This window comes from Cottoperca gobio, chromosome 24 (genome assembly GCF_900634415.1).
Source record: "Cottoperca gobio chromosome 24, fCotGob3.1, whole genome shotgun sequence".
Classification (NCBI taxonomy): Eukaryota; Metazoa; Chordata; class Actinopteri; order Perciformes; family Bovichtidae; genus Cottoperca; species Cottoperca gobio.
Genome location: NC_041378.1, coordinates 20,281,908 through 20,304,024, shown reverse-complemented (window position 1 = coordinate 20,304,024; position 22,117 = coordinate 20,281,908). Strand labels below are relative to the sequence as shown.

General features: G+C 41.6%; 1 protein-coding gene across 1 annotated transcript in view; it reads left to right on the top strand.

The window, feature by feature from the left end:
* Window positions 1-22,117, top strand: part of cdk19 (cyclin dependent kinase 19) — a 55,832-nt gene that overhangs the window by 26,240 nt on the left and 7,475 nt on the right. Inside the window, exons 3-12 of the mRNA XM_029425392.1 lie at window positions 4-114; window positions 933-1,073; window positions 9,878-9,935; window positions 14,370-14,501; window positions 15,322-15,465; window positions 16,011-16,080; window positions 16,195-16,267; window positions 16,636-16,733; window positions 16,856-16,934; window positions 20,769-21,014. Coding sequence (XP_029281252.1) covers window positions 4-114; window positions 933-1,073; window positions 9,878-9,935; window positions 14,370-14,501; window positions 15,322-15,465; window positions 16,011-16,080; window positions 16,195-16,267; window positions 16,636-16,733; window positions 16,856-16,934; window positions 20,769-21,014 — 1,152 coding nt within the window. The remainder of the gene's footprint in view (window positions 1-3; window positions 115-932; window positions 1,074-9,877; window positions 9,936-14,369; window positions 14,502-15,321; window positions 15,466-16,010; window positions 16,081-16,194; window positions 16,268-16,635; window positions 16,734-16,855; window positions 16,935-20,768; window positions 21,015-22,117) is intronic.

Below are 22,117 nucleotides of genomic sequence, written 5' to 3'. Positions count from 1 at the left end.
CAGCTGTTACGAGAACTGAAACACCCGAATGTGATCGCCCTGCAGAAAGTCTTTCTGTCCCACAGCGACAGAAAGGTTTGGCTCCTCTTCGACTATGCTGAACATGATCTCTGGGTGAGTGTCTCTGTGCCATTGCTACATCCAACAGTACATGTGAAATAAATAAAATTCCTCTTCATGTGGCTAACACACATTTACTGTTTTATTTAGCTTTATATCATATGTGCTGTGTGCAGCTTGTATCTGCTGAACCTTTAGGTGATCTACCTAACTGCTCAGTCAGGAAACAGTAAGGACTCACTTCAAAGACATTTAAGCCAATGTTTGAGCAGCATACTTTACTACTGTATGTATTCCTGAAAAAACCTGTTTCGTCTACTTCCAGACTTTTTCTCTTTTAAATATTTTCTTTACACCATACGATGTTGGCCAGACAACACCAGCCAATAATCTGTCAATACTAAATGTGACAAATCTAACAAACACAGTTTGCTATTCTCTTCTAAAAATGGCCACCTGGGCGCCCCTGATCTTCCAGGGTTTTCCTTCCCACAGTGGCCCGGGTTTGAATCTGAGCCGTGGCCCTTTGCTGCATGTCGTCACCTCTCTCCCCCTTTCCAGTCTGTTTATCTGTACTTTCCAAACAATGGCAAAACAGGGCACAAAAAAAATGGCAAGCTGCCAAAGTGTCTGGTAAATTAAACAAATTCATCTTCCCACCCTGGTGTACTGTAAATTTAGGAAACCTTTTCTGTACCACCAGCTGCGAAATAGGTTACACAATAAAATTACAATATACATAAATCACAGTTTGCCTAAGTTAGCAGGCAGCACCAAGATGTGGAGAATCTGTTTTCATGTGAATGTTGAACAGACAAGACATGCTTCAGTCCACAAACACAGCTGAAGTGAAAACTTTCTCTGCCTCGCAGCACATCATCAAGTTCCACCGCGCCTCCAAGGCCAACAAGAAGCCCGTGCAGCTGCCCCGAGGGATGGTGAAGTCTCTCCTGTATCAGATTCTGGATGGGATCCATTACCTCCATGCCAACTGGGTGCTCCACAGGGATCTGGTGAGCTGCTATATAAGCTTCACTGCTCCACTTTCCTTTTACAGACACACCAGCTCCAGCACTTCATTCTCAAGTCGCTTTTAAAACATCAAACAAACACTGTTTTCTTATAGCAGCCATGTGTGGCATCATCAAAGATAAATGGAGACTTGGAGATAAAAACAACCAGACCACAAAATAAATCATGTCATGATGACACAGTGAAACTTACCGGTAACCTGTAGCTCAAAGACAACACAGTGTAGCTTACCGGTAGCCTGTAGCTCAAAGACGACACAGCTTAGCTTACCGGTAGCAAAAAGACAACGCAGCGTAGCTTACCGGTAGCCTGTAGCAAAAAGACAACGCAGCGTAGCTTACCGGTAGCCTGAAGCTCAAAGACAATGCAGCGTAGCTTAGCCTACCGGTAGCCTGCAGCTCAAAGACAACGTAGCGTAGCTTACCGGTAGCCTGTAGCTCAAAGACAACACAGTGTAGCTTACCGGTAGCCTGTAGCTCAAAGACAACACAGCTTAGCTTATCGGTAGCAAAAAAACAACGCAGCGCAGCTTACCGGTAGCCTGTAGCAAAAAGACAACACAGCGTAGCTTACCAGTAGCTTGAAGCTCAAAGACAACGCAGCGTAGCTTAGCCTACCGGTAGCCTGCAGCTTAAAGACAACGCAGCGTAGCTCACCGGTAGCCTGTAGCTCAAAGACAACACAGCGTAGCTCACCGGTAGCCTGCAGCTCAAAGACAATGCAGCGTAGCTTATCGGTAGCCCGTAGCTCAAAGACAACACAGCGCAGCTTACCGGTAGCCTGCAGGTCAAAGACAGAAAAACTACAGTTTAGGTGGTTTTTTGCATGTGAGGAAACTCGAGCTGTTGTTGCCATCTAGTGGTTCTTTTTTTTGTTTTTGTGTAGTGTACTGTTTGTTCCCTGGAGAAATAAGTTATTGTTATTACATTTTAAATAAATTATTTTCATGTGACTATATGGCAACCAATGATCTGTTGTTCTTAATGAATCCAGACTTGAACAATGGCATAGCAGTCAGTGCTGGAGTGAAACAAAAAAAATCGAATCAAATCCTGAACTAAAAATGGAAACTCAAATCCTATTGTGTATTTTGAGAATCGTGACACCCCTATTAATAAGTAAATCTAAAGAAGAAGTGGCACCTGGTCACTCTCTGACACACAGAACCATCCAACCAGCAGAGTTGGATTTCAGTGCAGCTGCATGTCTGTTTGTGTTTTTATTATGAGACGGATTGCAATGCCTGAAGAGCAGAACATCCTGAACCCTGAATGTTGTCTGACTCTTGTGGACCCTTTAACCTGGCTGCAACACGCTGCTGGTTCCTGTGAGATTCTCTTCACCTTGGTTTTCCCACAGTGCTTTGGTTAGAGTGCAGCTGAGAGTCAGGCTGGAGCCAGAACACAGGGCTTCTCATTGTGTGTCCTCAAATCTCTGTTCAGATGGCAGGAATTAAATCTAAGTTGTTGTCCATTTAGCTATTTCTGAGTTATTTTGTTTGTTCATGTTCTCTGAAAATGTCCAGTTGTTTATTTTAAGGAAATGATGATAGTGTTGGGACATTTGCAAAAACATTTTATGTTTAAGAATGAGGTTTCTTTTAAAGTTTTAAAAGCTGTTGTCTTGCTTTGAATTATTTATCTACTACAAAGTGCAAAAAAGTCAAAATCCAACACAGTAATTAGAAATGGAGCGATGTCGACCCCAACATACAGAAACTCAGGCGAAAATATCCGCATTTTTTAAAGGCACACTGAATCAGCAGCAGTGCAGCCAGAGTGCAGCTCATCTGCTGCTGGTCCAAGTCCCGACCAGAGCGGTAGTTTTTTACGATTAATTCAGATTAGGTTTAACAATTGGAAAAACACTTATAAATATGACTCTTAACTGTTTGTTTAGGTACAAATGCTCTGTGAAAGGGGAAGCGCCATGCCAAGCCCGTCAGCGAAACACCCCTCTTGTAAATCTGTAACCACGTCAATAACACGGCATTCATGCAGCAGAGATGAACAGCAGGCTACAGAAGTCTGTAAGATCTCTTCTTTCTAACGCCACACCTCCATATTGTTTTACTTTTCAAACCTGTAGATCAGGGGTGTCAAACTCAAATACACAGTGGGCCAAAATAAAAAAATCGATACAAGTCTAGGGCCGGAATGGTTCAATGTTTATTGCAAAACTTATTGAAATGAACTTATTGCACATATTGAACCTGGAACTATCAAAGCTTAAGTTATTGCCTATAAAAACAACATTAAATATTAAATAAATGAAAAATCAGTTGCATACATTTCTTATGGCTCTATCTGCAGCTTTTCCAGAGTAATTTCTAATGAAAACATTTTTCCACAGGCGAACAACAGCCAAAAAATTATTTCCCTCAAAGAAAAACCAAACATGCCGTGTGGTAGCAAGAAAAAAGTGCAAAAAGGAAACACATTAAAGCTCAGTTTGCTGCTCTGTGATGCACACTAGTCTAAACCAGATACCTGGCATTTCATCTTGGATGCAAGTTCATCAATGTTTGGGGTCAGGCTCTGAGCTGAGGAAATCCTCAGGATTGAGTGAAGGTGTTCATCAGTAAGACGAGTCCTGTGTGATGTTTTCTTTATCTTCATCAAAGAACAGTTGTTCACACAGGTATGTGCTGCCAAACATAGAGAGCATTTGGGCAGCTTGGGTACGCAGCTGGGACATTGTGTCCGGGATGAAACGTGGAAACTGTGCAGCGACCACAGAGTCATACGTTGCCTTGAGTGAGTCACTACATTGGAGTTCAATCAGCTCCATTTGTATGTTGGTTGGTGCGCTTTAAACGTCAGCTGCAAATGGGTTACTGAGCAGTTCAAACCTGCTCTTTTGGGCTTCAAAGTCGGCAAATCGCCGTGTGAAGTCGCCACCAAGTATGCTGAGTTTTTCAGCAAACTGTGCACTTGGGAACACTGCGGTAGAGACCTACTCTTTCATAGTTTGGCAGCACGGAAAACGGCTCAACTTTTCTTGCATTTGCGTTTCCAACAGGCGCAGCTTGGTTTTAAAAGCCCTCACTGCAGCGTACATGTCTGTGATCACACGGCCCCACCCCTGAAGCTGCAGGTTGTCCCACTTCACACAGAAACTTTTGATCCCTGAGCTCTGTTGTGTCTTTCCCTTTACTTTCCATGAACTGACAGATTTCATCACGCAACTCGAAACATCTTTTCAGTACTTTTCTTTGGCTTAGCCATCGCATCTCTGTGTGATAGGGCAAGTCACCATATTCTGAACCCAACTCCTCCAGAAAAGACTTGAACTGGCGGTGATTTAAACCTTTGGCTCTTATGAAGTTGACTGCTCATGTTATGGTGCCCATTACATGCTCCATTTTCAAGGCTTTGCCACACAACGCTTCTTGGTGTATGATGCAGTGATAAGTTGTCAGCCCACCTGCGCTGTTTTCCTCCCGCATCTTCTCCCGCATCCTGCTCACCAATCCACTCTTTTGACCACACATCGCGGGCGCTCCATCTGTTGTCAGTCCCACAAGTTTATCCCAAGGCAGCCTCATATCATTTACACATCTGGATACCTCTTCAAATAGATATTTTCCCGTAGTTGTGCCATGCATTGATCTTAATCCCAAAAGTTCCTCTGTTATGTATAGACTTGAGTCCACTCCTCGGATGAAAATGGACAGCAGTATCAGAAGTGTCGCTGCTCTCATCCACAGCAAGGGAGTATGCGATGAAATGTTTTCCTTTTCCTACCAGCTGTTGTTGTAGATTGGTGGCAAGCTCACGTACATAATCAGCAACGGTGTTTCTGCTCAGGCTCACATTTGAAAACGCTTGCCTTTTATCTGGGCACACCACGTCGCAAACCTTCATCATGCCGTTTTTAACAAATTCTCCCTCAGTAAAGGGCCGGCCTGATTTAGCTACCTCTGCTGCCACAATATAACTAGCCTTTATAACAGCCTCACTTTGTGATTTGGCTTTTGTGAACATAGCCTGCTGTGACACCAGACTTCTTTTCAACTCTTCTACCTTCTGGAGCCTCTGTTTCATGTCCAGATGCTTGTACCTGTTGTGGTGTTTCGTTTCATAGTGTCGTCCTATATTATATTCTTTGATTACAGCCACACCGTCTCCACACACAAGACAGACGGGTTTGCCCTTTACATCCGCGAACATATACTCTGCCTCCAACCTGCCTTGAAAACCCCTGTTTTCAAAGTCCACCTTCCGTTTAGCCATTTTTTGGGTAGAGGAATAGCTGAAAGTTGACGGCTGCTGATGAAAGAGTGGGAGTGGCAAGGGCTCACGCTTTCGGGCCCTCGATTAACGCGCCAACGCAGTGGCAGTGCATTATGCGATTTGTAGTATTAGTGGTGCGTGCAATATACCGGCGGGCCAGTTCTAATATTAATTAGATATTATCCTGCGGGCCAAAGATAATGGGCCTTGAGTTTGACATGTGTGCTGTAGATGAAGCTGTAAGTGACATCACTTATACTAAAATACTAAAGACTTTATGATACCTTTTTTAGTAGTACTCCCCGACACCTATAAAACGCATGTTGATGTGTAAAATAGGTGGAGTTCTCCTTTAAAATGCTACATTGTATCTTCTGAACTGAATCAATGTGACTCCATGCAGCTAGAAAACATCAGATATGTCTGTCATGTGAGATTCAAAAACAAACAGAATTGGAACAAATTCCTTTCTTTCATATCTGACTGTGTGCTGTAACCTCCCACAGCCCATCTGTATCTTATCTCTGCATCTGTCACTCCCTGGTGAGGAACATTTGTGCCTTGGCCTGTGGAGGAAAGTATAATTAACCAAACACATCAGATTATGTGGCAAAACTTTAATTTGATTACCACCGTCAGTGCTTTGATGTCAGATGATCTGGTGGGAGGCTATTTTCAGCTAATGCTCACAAGATGAAACAGTCTGACCGAAATGTAGATAAGATGTTGGTTGATGTCTCTGAGTCCACTCTGAGTAGATAAGTTGGGTTCAGAAGTCAGAGGGCTGAGCAGTCACTTAGTTCAGGCGTTTGTTCATCGACAGGGCTCTATCTTCTTTGAATAAGGTTGTGCACTTTTATGTAATCCCTGGCAATCCTCGATGGTCATGTGGTGGCTGGACATCACATTATGTAAACCTGTAGGGATCAGGGAGCATGCTTTCACTCTCTGCCTCTCTCTGCAGACATAAACTGTCTCTTTGCCAGTGTTCATTCATCAATCAGTGAGCTTTTTTTCATTCCATTGCAGTCGCTGTATATTGGCGCAAAGAAGCCTGTGTTGAGCTGAAATGAAATGTATTGAAAAGTGTGCTGAACGTCATCCACACGTCCATTACATTAGTTTTACATTGTATACTTTGTAACAGTACTGAATGGAAACAGACAAACCTTTGTCTTGTAGGCTCTTTGTAAACTTGTTTGTTTGTACGTTTGAATGATGAAGTAGAGGAGGGGGAAGCCCCCTCTTCACAACAACACAAGCTGTGTGCTTGTTTTGCTCCCTGAAGGTCACACCACTCTTATCCGTGCACCAACTCTTCCGGGCCTTTATACCTACTGTATTTTCATTGCAGCCAGATGGAATTCTCCATTGTCAGACTCTATCTGACTCGGCACTTGTCTCGCAGTTAGTTATTTTGCTGTCTCATTGCCAGGGCTTCCTGCCTTTGTGACCCATAGCTCACAACATTCTACAACTGCTCCTTTTTGGTTCTTGTTGTTGGTCAGATTATCATCTTTATGCAGGTGGCTGGCTCTATGTGAGTTCTCTCTGTGGTTATCAGTGATAACAAATCAAAATGTTGCTGTTTTATGGAAAATGCCCTCAAGGCGTCTTATTGATTTCATAGTTTATATGAAAGTTACACATCTGGCCCTGAGATCTGTTGTTAATACAGTAATACAGGTCTGATATGTAATCTGCTGCTGTTTGTGCTTTCATGGTTGCAGTCCCTCTGCTGTTACATAACTGTGTGTTTGTGCTGCTGTGTGATATGCTCTGTGTCTCTGCATCGCAGGTACCAAGCATGTGCTTTGCATTGCACCACTGCATAGCTCCCATCCCCCACTCGTCCCTGTCCCACCCAACACTCCCCACCCCCACACCAAAGGTGGCACCCACCCGCACACACACACGCACACACGCACGCACGCACACATGCACGCACACACACACACACACACACACACACACACACACACAAGGCTTATGAAACAGCCTGAAGCCCACCGTCCAGCATGGCTAGCTGAGTCAAGATGCTGACTTAGCAGCACTCCAGGCCAAAGTAAAAAGCATCTCAGTGGACTGAAGGAGATCAGTTGTTGCAGTAAATCCAGACTGACCAGCCTGTACTATGCTGTATGTATGTGTGCTGTACTGTATGCCTGGCTGCCCCACACAGCCACACTGCAGCAGGACAGACTCAGACACTAATATTATGTGCAGGGAACAACAGCACTGCTGTTTGATGATGCAAATGTCTGACATCAACCCAAGGAGAATCAAGTCTACCAACCTTCACCTGGTGTCAATGTTTGACTGGATGTCCTTCCTCAGACAGGAATAATATGTTACAAAGTAAGTGAGGTTGCTGTTGTTGTGACAACCTGAAGTTGTCTGTATATTTTGAGGAAAACAATGATACATTGTTGCCAGTTACAAAATATTTATTGTAATATCACAGGGTAGATATTGTGTGGTTGTTACTTTTTTAGTCTTTTACACTTCCTACACACACACACGCGCACACACACACACAGACTCACAAGCTGACACAAGCAGTGTAGCTGCGCAGCTGGTCAAAACTAAGAAACAGCTGAAATACTTAAAATGGTTTCAACATGTTTTGTCTGTGTGTATTTATGTGAGATGTAAACAGTGCAAAGGTAGGCTTCATTGTGACACTGGAAGTGACTGCTGCTTGTTCATGGCCCTGTCGGCTGTGACCTTTTGGTGATAGGACAGCCTGTTTAACTTGGCCAAATGGTTGTATAAGTGTGCCTCTGGCTCCTGAACTGGCCCAGTTTTTGAGACAAAGATGGAGATGGTTTTGTAAAAGGGGGCCATGTCCCTAAGGATTGAGTTTAGCAGTCCTCAGTGGGATGCAGACTGTTTATTTTCCCTTGGCTCCTGATCCATTTATGAAACTAACCAACTGTAACTGATTGATTTCTCTGAATGAATTCAAAAGGAAGTCGAAATTTTGGGGTGTGAAACACAAGTTGGTGCATATTTCAGAACAACAGCAGCAATATTTGACCATGTTAAATGTCCCTGTACTGACACTGACTGATACTCAAACAGCCATATGAATATGTCCAGGCCGCTCATTCATTCATTTAGGGATGTTTAGAATGTGAAAGACTGAACTCCTCTGGCCTTTCAAGAGACCTTTGTTGTTGTGTTTGATGATCGCGGCGTGTCATGTTGTGGGTGTTAATAATAGACCTCATTATTAATGCTGTTTCTATAGCAACAAGACGTGTTTGCCAGGCAGATATGAGTTCTCCGAGCCAGAGGGTTCACATTCACACGGATGGCTGAGCTTCTCACCCCATCTCTAAGGGAGACACCAGCCACCCGTCTGAGAAAACCCATTTCGGCCGCTTGTACCCGTGATCTCGTTCTTTCGGTCATGACACAGTACTGTACCCCATTATTATATGTAGGGAGTGTCATTGGGGATTAATGCATGCTATTAATGTGAAAAGCTGTAAGTAAAAATCACATCAGTCCTAATGTTTCCTTCTCTGTGACCTTCTCACGCTGCTCATTTCTTTACCAATAAAAACCTGTGGTGTTACAGCTGCACTCATCTATATATTTGTATTGTGACCATGGATAAAATGATTATGTGTAATGTAAAAGGAGCTGCACAGAGTGGTGTTACTCGGTGCAGTTTAGCCTCTTTAAGCTCACTGTGTTATGGTCCACGTTCTCTGCTCTCATTAACTTAATTTCCAGCAGCAGCAGCTGTTTTCAGCTAGAAAGCTCAGATGAACACAACACATGCTACCTGCTCAGCACCTGACCGCAGACACACAAAGCTAGTGACTTGCTGCTGAACACAGTGGAGCAGATATTTTTTGGACTTACATTAGTCAAGCAGACAGAAACAATGCTTTGTGTGTATATAGGCAAACGATTGCTAACTCATTTGCAAACGACTTTTTAAGGTGCTAATAGGTCTTTGCAGCTTGCTTCGCTGCCAAAAGAAAAAATATATGCTGCAGCTTTAAACTTTTTGATAAACTCCTGAAACACAACATATGGGACTGTATGTGTTTCATCCGGCCCTTTTAAACACTGCTGTCTCCCTTTCATTTAGGTCAATAGGCTCAGTCACCTTTTACTCCCACAAGCATGTTTTTGTTTGTTACAACTTCCTCAGCCAGAGTCCAGGAGTTTGTGTGTTCCACTCTTTTCCTGTGTTATACAAGTATTATTATACAAGTACAACTTGTTTCAGTTGTTCACATGTAGAAACTGCGAGTTCATAAATTCAAACGTCAACATAAATGGGAATATCTGGACTCAATTTAACGGCATCTGTATTTATATATTGATTGAGCTTTTTCTTTCTCGGACCGGTCGCATTTAACAGCGATATATGAATATGGATATGTATTGCTTGTTGTGGGTATGATGTTTGTGCAGTTTATATGATATTAAAATGTGTCAATAAAAGAACATATTCATACCATCCATTATAGCATAAGTATAAGTGTTTTAAATGAAGGTGTACAGTATCTGATATCTGTCTCCTGCAGAAACCAGCCAACATCCTGGTGATGGGGGAGGGTCCTGAACGAGGAAGAGTTAATATCGGTAAGGACTGATTCAGGTTTGTAAATATACAAATGATTGATATCACTATTATCATGAGAGTGGCTGGTGTGAGTGTCCTGCAGCTGCAGTGTTTAACCTTCTGGCTGAGAGGTGACAGCTCAGATCAGAGCTGTTGCATAAGCCAGCTGGCCGGGGGACTGTTGGAGGGGAATGCTGCAATGCTGGAGTCTATTAATAAACCCTGCACACAGGAATAGTACCAAGTTATTGTTTCAGTGCTAGTACTCACCAGCCTAGTACATCTTTATATTTGATCTGCTTCACTATTTGATGTCTTAGATTCTAATTAAACTGTGTTCCACTTGACTTTTCTTCATACATATTTTATATATATATCAGTAAGAGCACAGTTGGAGGGAGCCAACGACTACTTCACTGTATTGTTGTACCTGACATAAAATAACTGTGTATATATATATATATATATATATATATATATATATATATATATATATATATATATATATATATATATATATATATATATATATATATATATATATATATATATTGTTGTATAGCCCTTTCAAATACAAATCAGTTAAAACAAATAAAGTCCTAAAAAGTCTAATTAAAAGTTCTAAGGAAAATAATACATTCTGATTACATTTGTACAAGTAGGCTAACATACAGCCAACTCACAACAACCTGTATTTGGTCTGAACGTGTGTTGGACGTTTATTAGAAAAATGCTATTAACTACATAGATTGGCCTTTTCCTGACATCAGACACCTGACTTCTTTTATGTGATGCAAGTTCATCAATTCTTCTTTATTTACAACGAGGTGGGCCAAAATTTATTGAGGGCCTAAATTGATATGCAAGCTGCATCCAAATTTGCGAGGGGCCGCATTTGACCTGCAGTTCTTGAGTTTGACACATGTGCTCTACGGTCTTCATGTAGAGGTTTGCTTTTTCCTTTATCTTCATGTAGATGTTCCTTGACTTAAAGCCTAAATTATACATTATTTTACATGTCATATTGCTTAACCATAATTAACCAATTATAAATGCTCTTTGTGACCATTATTATCAAGTAAAAAATGTGCATCTTATAAGTAACACTTCATAAATGCATAAGGATGCAACATTACCTAACCATGTATAACAATATTCACTTCTTGTCACACAAATAGCAGATGTTTAACCCTTTTTGCAAAACCCTAAACACAAGTTTATCTATAAAGCAGAGTAACATTAGGTTCTTTTTTATCCCACATTAAATTGACATCTAATAAAGTTTGTTGTTACAGTCAATAGAGGGCGCTCTTACGCTGTAGTCATCTACTACTGACACTGTAGAAGAAGAAAAGGTGAGCGTGTAGGCCAGGGGTGGGGAACATTTTTCCTATCAAGGGCCATTTTATTTTTTACAACATCTTTCGAGGGCCATACTAATTATTGAACTCATAACCTCTGCACATTTTTTAAAGATGCAGCCCATTGATTTCACTTTTCTTTTGTGCTGTGCAAAAAAGCAACTTTTTTATCCATGTATCTTTCTGTTTTATCAGAAATCAGAAATCCTGTATTAGTCCCACAACTGGGAAATTCATCTTGTCACAGCAAAAGAACATATGAAGTAAAAAAGGCAGTAAAAAATAATTAAATAGAATAAAAAATAATATAAGTATCAAGTGGTTGATAGAAAATAAAGTGAATATTGCACATGGCAGTGATAACTGCACAGCAGTAATGCAACAGTCTGTTCTTGGTGTGGTGGTCTACCTGTCTATCTTTCCATGTTTGTATGTTACGCTCTGGAGAGAGCTGCTTGTTGGGCCAAACTCCGCCGAAGAGCGTTAACTTTATCCAAACGCACTCGTCCTTTCAGCTCGTGCAGTTTGACGCTCGAGATTATTTTCACCGGCCTTTTACTTCCTCAAAGAAATCATCGTTCGTCCATTTCTCCTGGAAAGTGGGACATTCTGCATCCACCTTTCTCTGTATTACACTCGCCATTGCTGCGTTTACTGATGTCATTGATAGTCTCGTTTAATATTGAAGTTTTTTTTACATAACGTGACCACGTGATGACACAGTCCGCTCGTGTTGTGTTCAAGGACCCTGACCTAGGCCAGGAAAAACAGTCAATTGCCCATCTATTGCTGTCTCTGTCTTGCCTGTTTTATCTATGTCGGTTTGACTAATTTGTTTTCCGTCTTTGTTTTAGCTGTTTTAACTTTTAAATGCACTGTAAGGCGACCTTGGGTGTCCTGAAAGGCACCTCTAAATAAAATGTATTATTATTATTGTCTAGATTTTTTATTTTTTATTTTTCTAGTGTATTTTTTTGCGTGTGTTTATGAATTACCTCGAGGGCCAGATCAAATGGTCTCACGGGCCGTATAGGACCCAAACCTGCTGGAATGTGTCCAGATCTCCTGCTGTTTTATAAAAACTCAGTCTGGACTTCATCATGTTCCCACAGACAGTAACAGGTTCAACATTAAGGTCTTCCTTCACCTTCCTTCTCCGACTGAAATACACCGCCATCTTGGCCCGTCCTAACACAAAGTTTAAAAGACGGGACTTGTGTTTATGTTGACGAGCGAATCTGAAACCCAGAATAAAAACCTGCCTGTTAAAAACCTCTGCACATCTGGTCAAAACAAAAACAATGATAATAGACGATGACACTCATAAAAAATATGAAAAACTCCTCTGCTGCATTAATGAAAGATACAAAAGAGCTCACTGCATGATGCCATGGAGGACCCTCCAGTGTATATCTGCTTGTCTCTTGGAGAGAGGAGGTTTATAAAGGGACCACTCGGCATGTTCCACACTATAGAAACACTGGCAGAGATGATGTGTTCATGTTGTGTGTGTTCATTAAAGACACATTAAAATCTAGTCCCAGGCCGTTCTAACGCTGCAGGATGCAGTCTCTGAAGATACTGCAGGCGCCCCTGCTGGCCAGGTGGACCAGGCCCTGTCCCCCCTCCTCCTTAGGCAGGAATAGAACACTCTGTGTTACCCAGGGCAGTTTGTCCCAAAATAAATCAATTAAAACTTTAAAAATTTGGGACAGAAGAGAAGCCGGAGGATCAACACAGTTTAGCCAGAGGCTAAATGCGGATGAGACGAGGTCAATTTAAAAGACACACTGCAATCAGGGAAACATACACCATTCAAGTTTTTCAGCTGCTGTATGTCTCCCTTCTTGGGTAACAGGGTGATGACGGCCCTCCTGCAGTTTAGAGGTCATTTAAAACCTTGTCCTATCTCGGACCAACAGGACTTCTAGAAGTCCACAGGATGGCCAACCATGCCCGGAGCTCTGCCGTTCTGTAAAACTCCCGATGGCAGTGAACGGCTCCTGTAGCGTTAACTCTGCTTCCAGCTGTGAGTTTTCCCCAGGGCTGACCTGAGGGGGACCACTGATGAAGCTGCTGTGCACCTCTGGATTAACAGACCATTTTTCTGCTCCAATCAAAAGAAGAAACAAGAGATGCTCCTCTTCCCTGCTTTCACAAAACACACATACTACCCAGAGAATACAGTGGACTACAGAGCACATGCAGATTACACCAGAGGGTTACATTGAACTGTGATTGCAAGAATTGCAAGCTACAGATAACAGAATACTGCTGTAGAGGAAAAGTTAAATTATTATTATTTTTGGTATTATATATTGTTGACAATAAATGTTGATGTTCTATGACTAAATGTATTGCTCCGTCTCGCTCCTTGAGACAACGGAGAATCTTGTGATTGGCCTATCTTCAAGGCTCTCTTTACGGCAGTCATAACATATCTGTGATCGAGGGACATGAAGTTTGCTGCTAAACCATTTCATTAGGAGAATACTGTTTGTTTTTAATATTTATTTAAGGATTATAATTTTCCACTTCTCCAACTTTTCACCTATTTTTGGTAAAAGTTGAGATCCTGCTCCAGCCTTAGTCTTCACATTGTTTCCAATTCAACCAATTTCTAAAATATTTATATTTAATATCTAATATCTAATATTTATACACTAAAGATATTTTAGATTATTTCACACGTTAATTGCTACAGGAGATGGATTTCAAACAAATAAAGTGAATAACACTCATTTAAAAGAATATGATTGATGTAGAGTAGAGCTCCATGAATATGGATTTTTTCTCTGGGCCTGTAGAGTTTTCTAAAGTGTGAATATTAGAAGATTGATACGCCGACAATGTAAGTTTTGGGACATTTAGCTTCTCAGTAAGCGAGGACACTCTTCGCTGTTGATTTAAGCTTGATTTTACATACAATTGTTGCTTTAGCAGCTTAACAGTTATAAGTGTTTCCTGTTTAGGTGCTGTTTGTACTTTGCTAAACCTCCCTGACACCATGGGTGTCTATTCGGGGTGTTTGACTGTCAGATTAGCCATGTCTTTGTTTGCTAATTTCCTGTATTCTTTCCACATCGCCTGTAGCTGACATGGGTTTTGCTCGACTCTTCAACTCTCCCCTCAAGCCGCTTGCGGACCTGGACCCTGTGGTGGTGACGTTCTGGTACAGGGCCCCCGAGCTGCTGCTGGGGGCCCGCCACTACACCAAAGCTATTGGTGAGTCTCGGGTCACATTGTGTGTGTCTGTCTGTGTGTCCTCCCAAGGTCCCTCAGTGTCAATAAGAGTGATCTATGGTCTTCATCGGTTTGAAGCAGCTGTGTCTACACGATTATATTTATCATTCCTGGAACATGAGTCAGCTGTGCCAGTCTCAGGCTTCCACTGTGTTTGTGATTATATCTAAAAGTGTGTGAAAGAGAGAAAGCAGTCCCATCTAAAATCTGTCTTGGTGTTTAAATGTTCTCTATACGCCATTCCGAGCATTAATATAGCAGCAAACAACTATTAGCTATGTAAAGAAATAGAGAAGTAATGTCTACCTGAGCAGAGAAAGAAGTGTCTCTCCTTCTCTGTGTGATGTATCTGAGCTTCTCTGTGCTTTATTTACATAGCCAGTTACCACTGACAATACCGTCCTGACACACACCGTTGTCACGGAAACATAATGCCCACATCTTATCATCTAACCCAAAATAACTAACTTTTGTTTTAAATACTCCTAAACCTTCCTGGTTCAGATGTCTGATCCAATTTCAGTTTATAATTTTATTTCAAATCATCTGAACCCACATGTTTTCTCACTTTGCTGTTTAGCAAGCTTGCAGTAAGGTAGTAGACAATAGTAGAAAAATAATGATGAATAGAAAAATAACATTTAAGATCAGTTGATGCTTTTTTTCATGAAAATTAAAGTATTTTAGTCTGGTCCTCACTCTAACTTTAACATTAAGCTCATCTACAGCACTGTAGCCAATGTGTGTGTGTGTGTGTGTGTGTGTGTGTGTGTGTGTGTGTGTGTGTGTGTACATGTACCAGATATTTGGGCAATTGGCTGCATCTTTGCGGAGCTGCTAACGTCGGAGCCCATCTTTCACTGTCGCCAGGAAGACATCAAGACCAGTAACCCTTTCCATCACGACCAGCTGGACAGAATATTCAGCGTCATGGGTTTCCCCGCAGGTCTACACACAATGCACACAACTACAATACATACAGACAAGGCCACAGCCTGATGACTCCTGTCATCGCACTAGTTTTACATTTTTTTACAAGCTTTACAATTATGTTGAGTGTTTACTTAAAGGTGCCCTGTGGATATGTTGTGTTTACATTCAGTGTGTACACATTAGTGCACATCTAAATTTTCCTTGGGATCAATAAAGTATCTCTCTATCTATCTATCTAGTGCGTATCCTAGAGGTCTGACAAATATGTTGAGTATATTTCCTGACTCGTAAAACACTTTTGCAAGCAGTTGCAAACATTGCTCCACTAGTGGTCAAAAACTCAAAAAAGTACATTTTAAACTAAAGTATAAAGCAATAAACATGTAAAGTAAGTCAAACACAGTGTCTAAAACACAAGTATAGTATACACGTAGGCTTCTGGTCCACACATTATAGATGAAAAAGTGCAGTCACTGAAGAGATCTCCACTCTTATACATACAGTATAGTTGATAAAGTTGTTGAATGTGTATGAACTGTGTGCCTTTGTGTTTCACAGACAAGGACTGGGAAGACATCAGGAAGATGCCAGAGTACCCAACGCTGCAGAAAGACTTCAGGAGGACAACGTGAGTGATGGATGCTGTGAGGATCTGATCATATAAATCTCATAGGCCGATACACAAAATATGAAATATAGTCAAACTGCTTTTTAACCGTTGTTGTGTTTTCGCTTCCAATAGGTATGCAAACAGCAGCTTCATCAAATACATGGAGAAGCATAAAGTGAAACCAGACAGCAAGGTTTTTCTGTTGGTAGGTACATACATGAGATGGTCTGCACACATCTGAAAAGTCTGAGACTGTTCTTTTGGTTTTCAAAATAATTATTGGAGGAAAACTTGTGACTAAGAGCCCTGAGCTATGAGAGGGATGTGTCAGAGTTTACATGGTAAACACGCAGAAACTTTGTTGCCACAGATCTGCCTAAAGGACGGGCTGAATCACTTGGTACTGAAAATAAAAAAAGGTTTGAGAGTTACTCCTCACTGCTCTCCTTTAGAGTCACTAGTTATGCATAATGTCAGGTGCAGTGCAATATGTCCCCATACTCTCTGACTACACTGCTGTGCAGACACTGAACTACAACACCAATACCTTGTGTTCTACTTCTCTGCTTGTAGCTCCAGAAACTGCTCACTATGGACCCCACCAAGAGAATCACATCAGAGCAGGCGCTGCAGGACGCGTACTTCCTGGAGGAGCCATTACCAACCACTGAGTGAGCAAGAAAAAAAACTCCTTTAAGAACTCTTCCTGTTTATATCCTGTGTTTTGGTCGGTATGGTGGGATCAGAGTGGTACATTATGTTCATGCAGAAGCTTCTCTGTGATTGCCTCTAGTGTGTTTGCTGGCTGTCAGATCCCCTACCCAAAACGAGAGTTTCTAAATGAAGATGAGCCAGAGGAGAAAACAGAAAAGGTAATTAGAACAAGCTTGAAAATCTTTTTGACACGTGACCGCTCCACCAATGTCATTTCATTACTCCTTATTACTAACACAAATGTTATGTTATGGTGTTGGCCACACTTGTAGAAGGACGTAGTAAAAGCAGAGTGAAACAAAAAGGTGTGGTGGTGGTGGTGGTAGTGGTAGTGGTGGTGGTAGTGGTAGTGGTAGTGGTAGTGGTAGTGGTGGTGGTGGTAGTGGTAGTGGTAGTGGTAGTGGTGGTGGTAGTGGTGGTAGTGGTGGTGGTAGGGTAGTGGTAGTGGTAGTGGTAGTGGTAGTGGTAGTGGTGGTGGTAGTGGTAGTGGTGGTGGTGGTGGTAGTGGTAGTGATAGTGGTGGTGGTAGTGGTGATGGTAGTGGTAGTGGTGGTGGTAGTGGTGGTGGTAGTGTAGTGGTGGTTAGGCTGAGCCCCTGAGCAAAGTACTTAAGTAAAAACAGTACGAACTTGAATAAGTGTGAATAAGCCCAAGACGGTGTTAAAGGAAACACTTGTGCGCTTGCTCTTGTGGCCTAGATACTTTTTTTGGCTTCATGCGCCACTGAGCAACTCCCGCCTCCAACACTGTATCCAGTTCTCTTTATACATCCATGAGTCTGACACTGATAGCAGAGTCATATCCACATTCTACATATTTACTGGTTTCAGTATTTGGTTGTCCCTGGTCATTTCTCACTACAGTGTTTGATATTAACAGAGCAGAGAATGGAGACTCATTCACGTTCAACCACAATCACAATGGGGTTTGTAACACTGATGTTTCTATGTTGGTTTCCATCAGTATGCCGACACAGGAACATAATAACACAAACCAGTGATGCACAGATAATATGGAATGATCAGCCACTATGCTGTGCGATGTTTGTGTTTGTTTTCTTTTGTAAAACACAAAAAAGACCAAATGAGGAGACAGAGGATAACATACAAAGAAACAAAGAACAGCTGGATGAGCTCAGAGGTGGACAGTTACTAAGTACATTTACTCAAGTACTGAAGGTATGTCTACTTTACTTGAGTTTGATCATTTTTCGCTACTTTATACTTCTACTCCACTACATCTCAGAATGAAATGTTTTTTCTGCACTACATTTTGTTTCTAGTTACTTTTCATGTACAAAAGTTATTTGTTTTGGAACCAGTAAAACAAACTAGCTTCATATAAAGTAGTTAAAAGAAGCTCCAGCAGCAACATGCTGCTCTAACATTGATGCGTCAGTAATAACTGTGCCATTTATTGTATAGGAGCAGATTTTCTGCAGACTAAATACTATTACTTTGATCATTTTCATCGGCCAATCAGCTCGCTACTCCCTCACTGCGAGTGGGACCCAGATTCCCCTCAAACAAAACGGCCTGTTTGCTATCCTGGCTCCAAAATGGTGGAACGACCTCCCCATTGATGTCAGGTCAGCAGAAAGTCTTCACAGCTTCCGTCGCAGACTGAAAACTCACCTGTTTCGACTGCACCTCGACAAATGAAAAAAATAAACTGTTCTTTGTATGTTGCACTTATATTAGTTTAGCTTATTTGTAGCTAATAGTTGAATTCGTATTTTATTGTTTCTGTATGTTGCACTTCAAACTGGCTTATTTGAAGCTAGTGTTCTGCACTTAAAGGATTGTACCTATTTGAAGCTAATGTACTTGCAAGATTGTTGCTGTTTGGAGTTGTATCCTCATGATTGTTGACTTTTTGTAAGTCGCTTTGGCCAAAAGCGTCAGCTAAATGAACTGTAATAATAATGTAATGTAATAAATGCCATACTGTTACTTAAAATGAATGATGGTACTTTAAAAAAAACGTAAGCACACTAAAGAAAGCCTTTTACTAAAGCTGGTACATGTTAGCTGCAAAGCTGTTGTGCAATGTGAGCTGAGACTCACAGCTTCTATTCAGCCGAGTGTACTGCTTCACAGGACGAGCAGGGGCTCGGTTTAGTTTGATTTCATTGTGTCATAACACAAAACATTCAACTGGATATGCATTACAAATGTAAAGAACAAATAAGAATTACAATTAAATTAAATGAAGTGATAAAACTGTTATAAATACAAAGTGAAAGTACAGGCTGTTTTTGCAGATGTTGAAGGACCCCAGCCTTCTCAGGAAGTATAGACGACTCTGCCCTTTCTCATGAAGAGTGTACCCTCGATGGACACCGGTTGCAGGTGTGGCCTGATCCTTCGGAAGTCCACCACCATCTCCTTGGTCAGCTGCAGATGGTTCGACTTGGACCACCTCACAAAGTCCTCCACCAGGCTCCTGTACTCCCCCTCTTGTCCATTCCTGACACAGCCAACGATCACAGTGTCATCTGAGTATTTCTGCATGTGGCAGAGCTCAGAGTTGTGCTGGAAGTCAAAGGTGTAGATGGTGAACAAGACAGGGGAGAGTACCGTCCCCTGTGGCGCTCCAGTGCTGCTGACCACAGTGTCGGACGTGCAGTCTTTCAGCCTGACATACTGTGGTCTCTCTGTGAGGTAGTCCGTGATCCATCTCAACAGATGTGAGTCCACCCTCATCTCTGTTAGCTTATCTCTCAGGAGTAGAGGCTGGATGGTGTTTAAGTCGCTGGAGAAATCAAAGAACAGCATTCTCACCGCGCCACTCCCCTTATCCAGATGAGAGTAAGCCCTGTGAAACAGATAGAGGATGGAGTCATCCACGCCTAATGAGCACAACAAAAACTGCTGACCTGCAGATGTGATTATAGTAGAAATTACTCATTATTCAAATAGAACATTTAAATATACTATACTAAATAACTATTTATAAATATGTTATATATGAATCTGACTGATATATGCCTAGTATTGTCAGGTGCGTTTATACATGACCTGCTGCCATATATATTATATATATATATCTATATATATATAATATAATATATATATATATATATATTATAGTATGTAAATACATATATAATATATTATATAATATATATCTATATATCTATATATGGAATATATATATATATATTATATAATATATATATATATATATATATATATATATATGGAATATATATATATATAATATATTATATATATATATATATATATATATATATATATATATATATATATATATATATATATATATATATATATATATATCCCTAATAGCAATGTTCCCATTGAATGTTCCAAAATGTCCTACTCTTAATGGGTAATTGGACAGTAAGCGCACCTGTACTTGCCAGTAAAGGCCGTGGTAGTAGTGAAACGTGTTGAGTGGCAGTCAGATTCCGAGTCTGTTGTCCTCTTATGGTTCAGTCACATAGGAAGCTTTAAGGTTGAGCAAGTTTTCTAAAAACATCTCTGGGCAGCGTGACCCCTCAGCAGGCCTCTTCTGAGAACGTGAACGTAATATTAGTGATTGCAATAGATGGTGTATGAATATCTGATACATAATAATAATTGAACTGGTACATAGAATAATAACACACAGAAACAGACCCTGTGAGCCAACATTATATATAACAGGTGGCTTTCAACTGACTTACTAAATGTTTTTTTAATAATAATAATAATAATAATAATACATTAGATTTGTATAGTGCTTTTCTAGAAACTCAAAGATGCTTATTTATTTTCTTTCATGAAGTCATTCCTTGTGATGTTTCTTTAAAATAATGATGTTCTACCAATTTAGATTGTATTCCAGTCACCTCAGTGGCAGAGCAGAAAAGGCAAACCTAGGACAAAGTGATTACACTTGGTTTTGTGATCAGATCGTCCGCTGCTCTACAGCTACACTCTTCATCACTTCGCTCAGCTTTTATTGCCCTGTGTGTCCGTCTGCAGAACCAGACCCAGCAACAGCAGAAGACCACCGCTCATACTCAGAACCAGAAACATCAGCAGACTGCAGCCCAGCGGGCCCACTCCCAGCTGAACCTGGCCCAAACCAACGGCACTACTGGAGCCACGGGGGCCCCTGTCGGCGTGGGTTTACAACACAGCCAGGACCAGGCGCCCCCTAACAAGAAAGCTCGGATCGGGCCCTCTGGGGCCTCCTCAGGCACGGGGGTGCTGCAGTCAGAGTACCAGGTCAGTGGGATTTATAGGCTGCTGATATCCTTTATTTGTCTTCTTGTCAACAAATCCCAGCCTCTCCCTCGCAGCCTGATGGATCTTCTCCCTCTGTGGTGCAGCCACACTGGCTGACGTCCTCCTTCACCACCATGAACACACACACTGTACTTTATTTTCACTTAATCCCACACACACCATCCTGCTGCCACAAATACTCAGAGCACCAACATTGAATTAATCCGCCACTGAAAATAGTCCCCAACGAATGTATCATCAGATGAACAGAATTAACAGCTGGAGGTATGATAAGAAAATGTGATGACATGCTTTGATTTTTCAGGTATTTCATTGACTGGACATTCCTCTTATTTTACCTATAGGATATTTATAAAAGCATTTACAGATAGTATACTATATTATATGTATCACTATTAGAAAATAGAATTATATTTAATGTATCAGTTGTCATTTACTGTTATAGATTTGACTGCTATTGCAACATACCATTTATAATCTGAATATTGATGATTTAAGGTTCCAGCTCTTCACATGTGAGGATTTCCTGCTTTTTTTTGTCATGCTAGATTTAATGTCTGTCATCCATCCATCCATCCATCGTCTACCGCTTATCCGGAATCGGGTCGCGGGGGCAGCAGCTCCAGTAAGGAACCCCAATCTTCCCTTCTCCGGGCCACATCCTCCAGCTCCGACTGGGGGATCCTGAGGCGTTCCCAGGCCAGTGAGGAGATATAATCTCTCCACCGAGTCCTGGGTCTTCCCCGGGGTCTCCTCCCAGCTGGACCTGCCTGGAACACCTCCCTAGGGAGGCGCCCAGGTGGCATCCTTACTAGATGCCCGAACCACCTCAACTGGCTCCTTTCAACGTAAAGGAGCAGCGGCTCTACTCCGAGTCTCTCACGGATGGTGGAGCTTCTCACCCTATCTCTAAGGGAGACGCCAGCCACCCGTCTGAGAAAACCCATTTCGGCCGCTTGTACCCGTGATCTCGTTCTTTTCGGTCATGACCCAGCCTTCATGACCATAGGTGAGGGTAGGAACGAAGATCGACCGGTAGATTGAGAGCTTTGCCTTCTGGCTCAGCTCTCTTTTCGTCACAA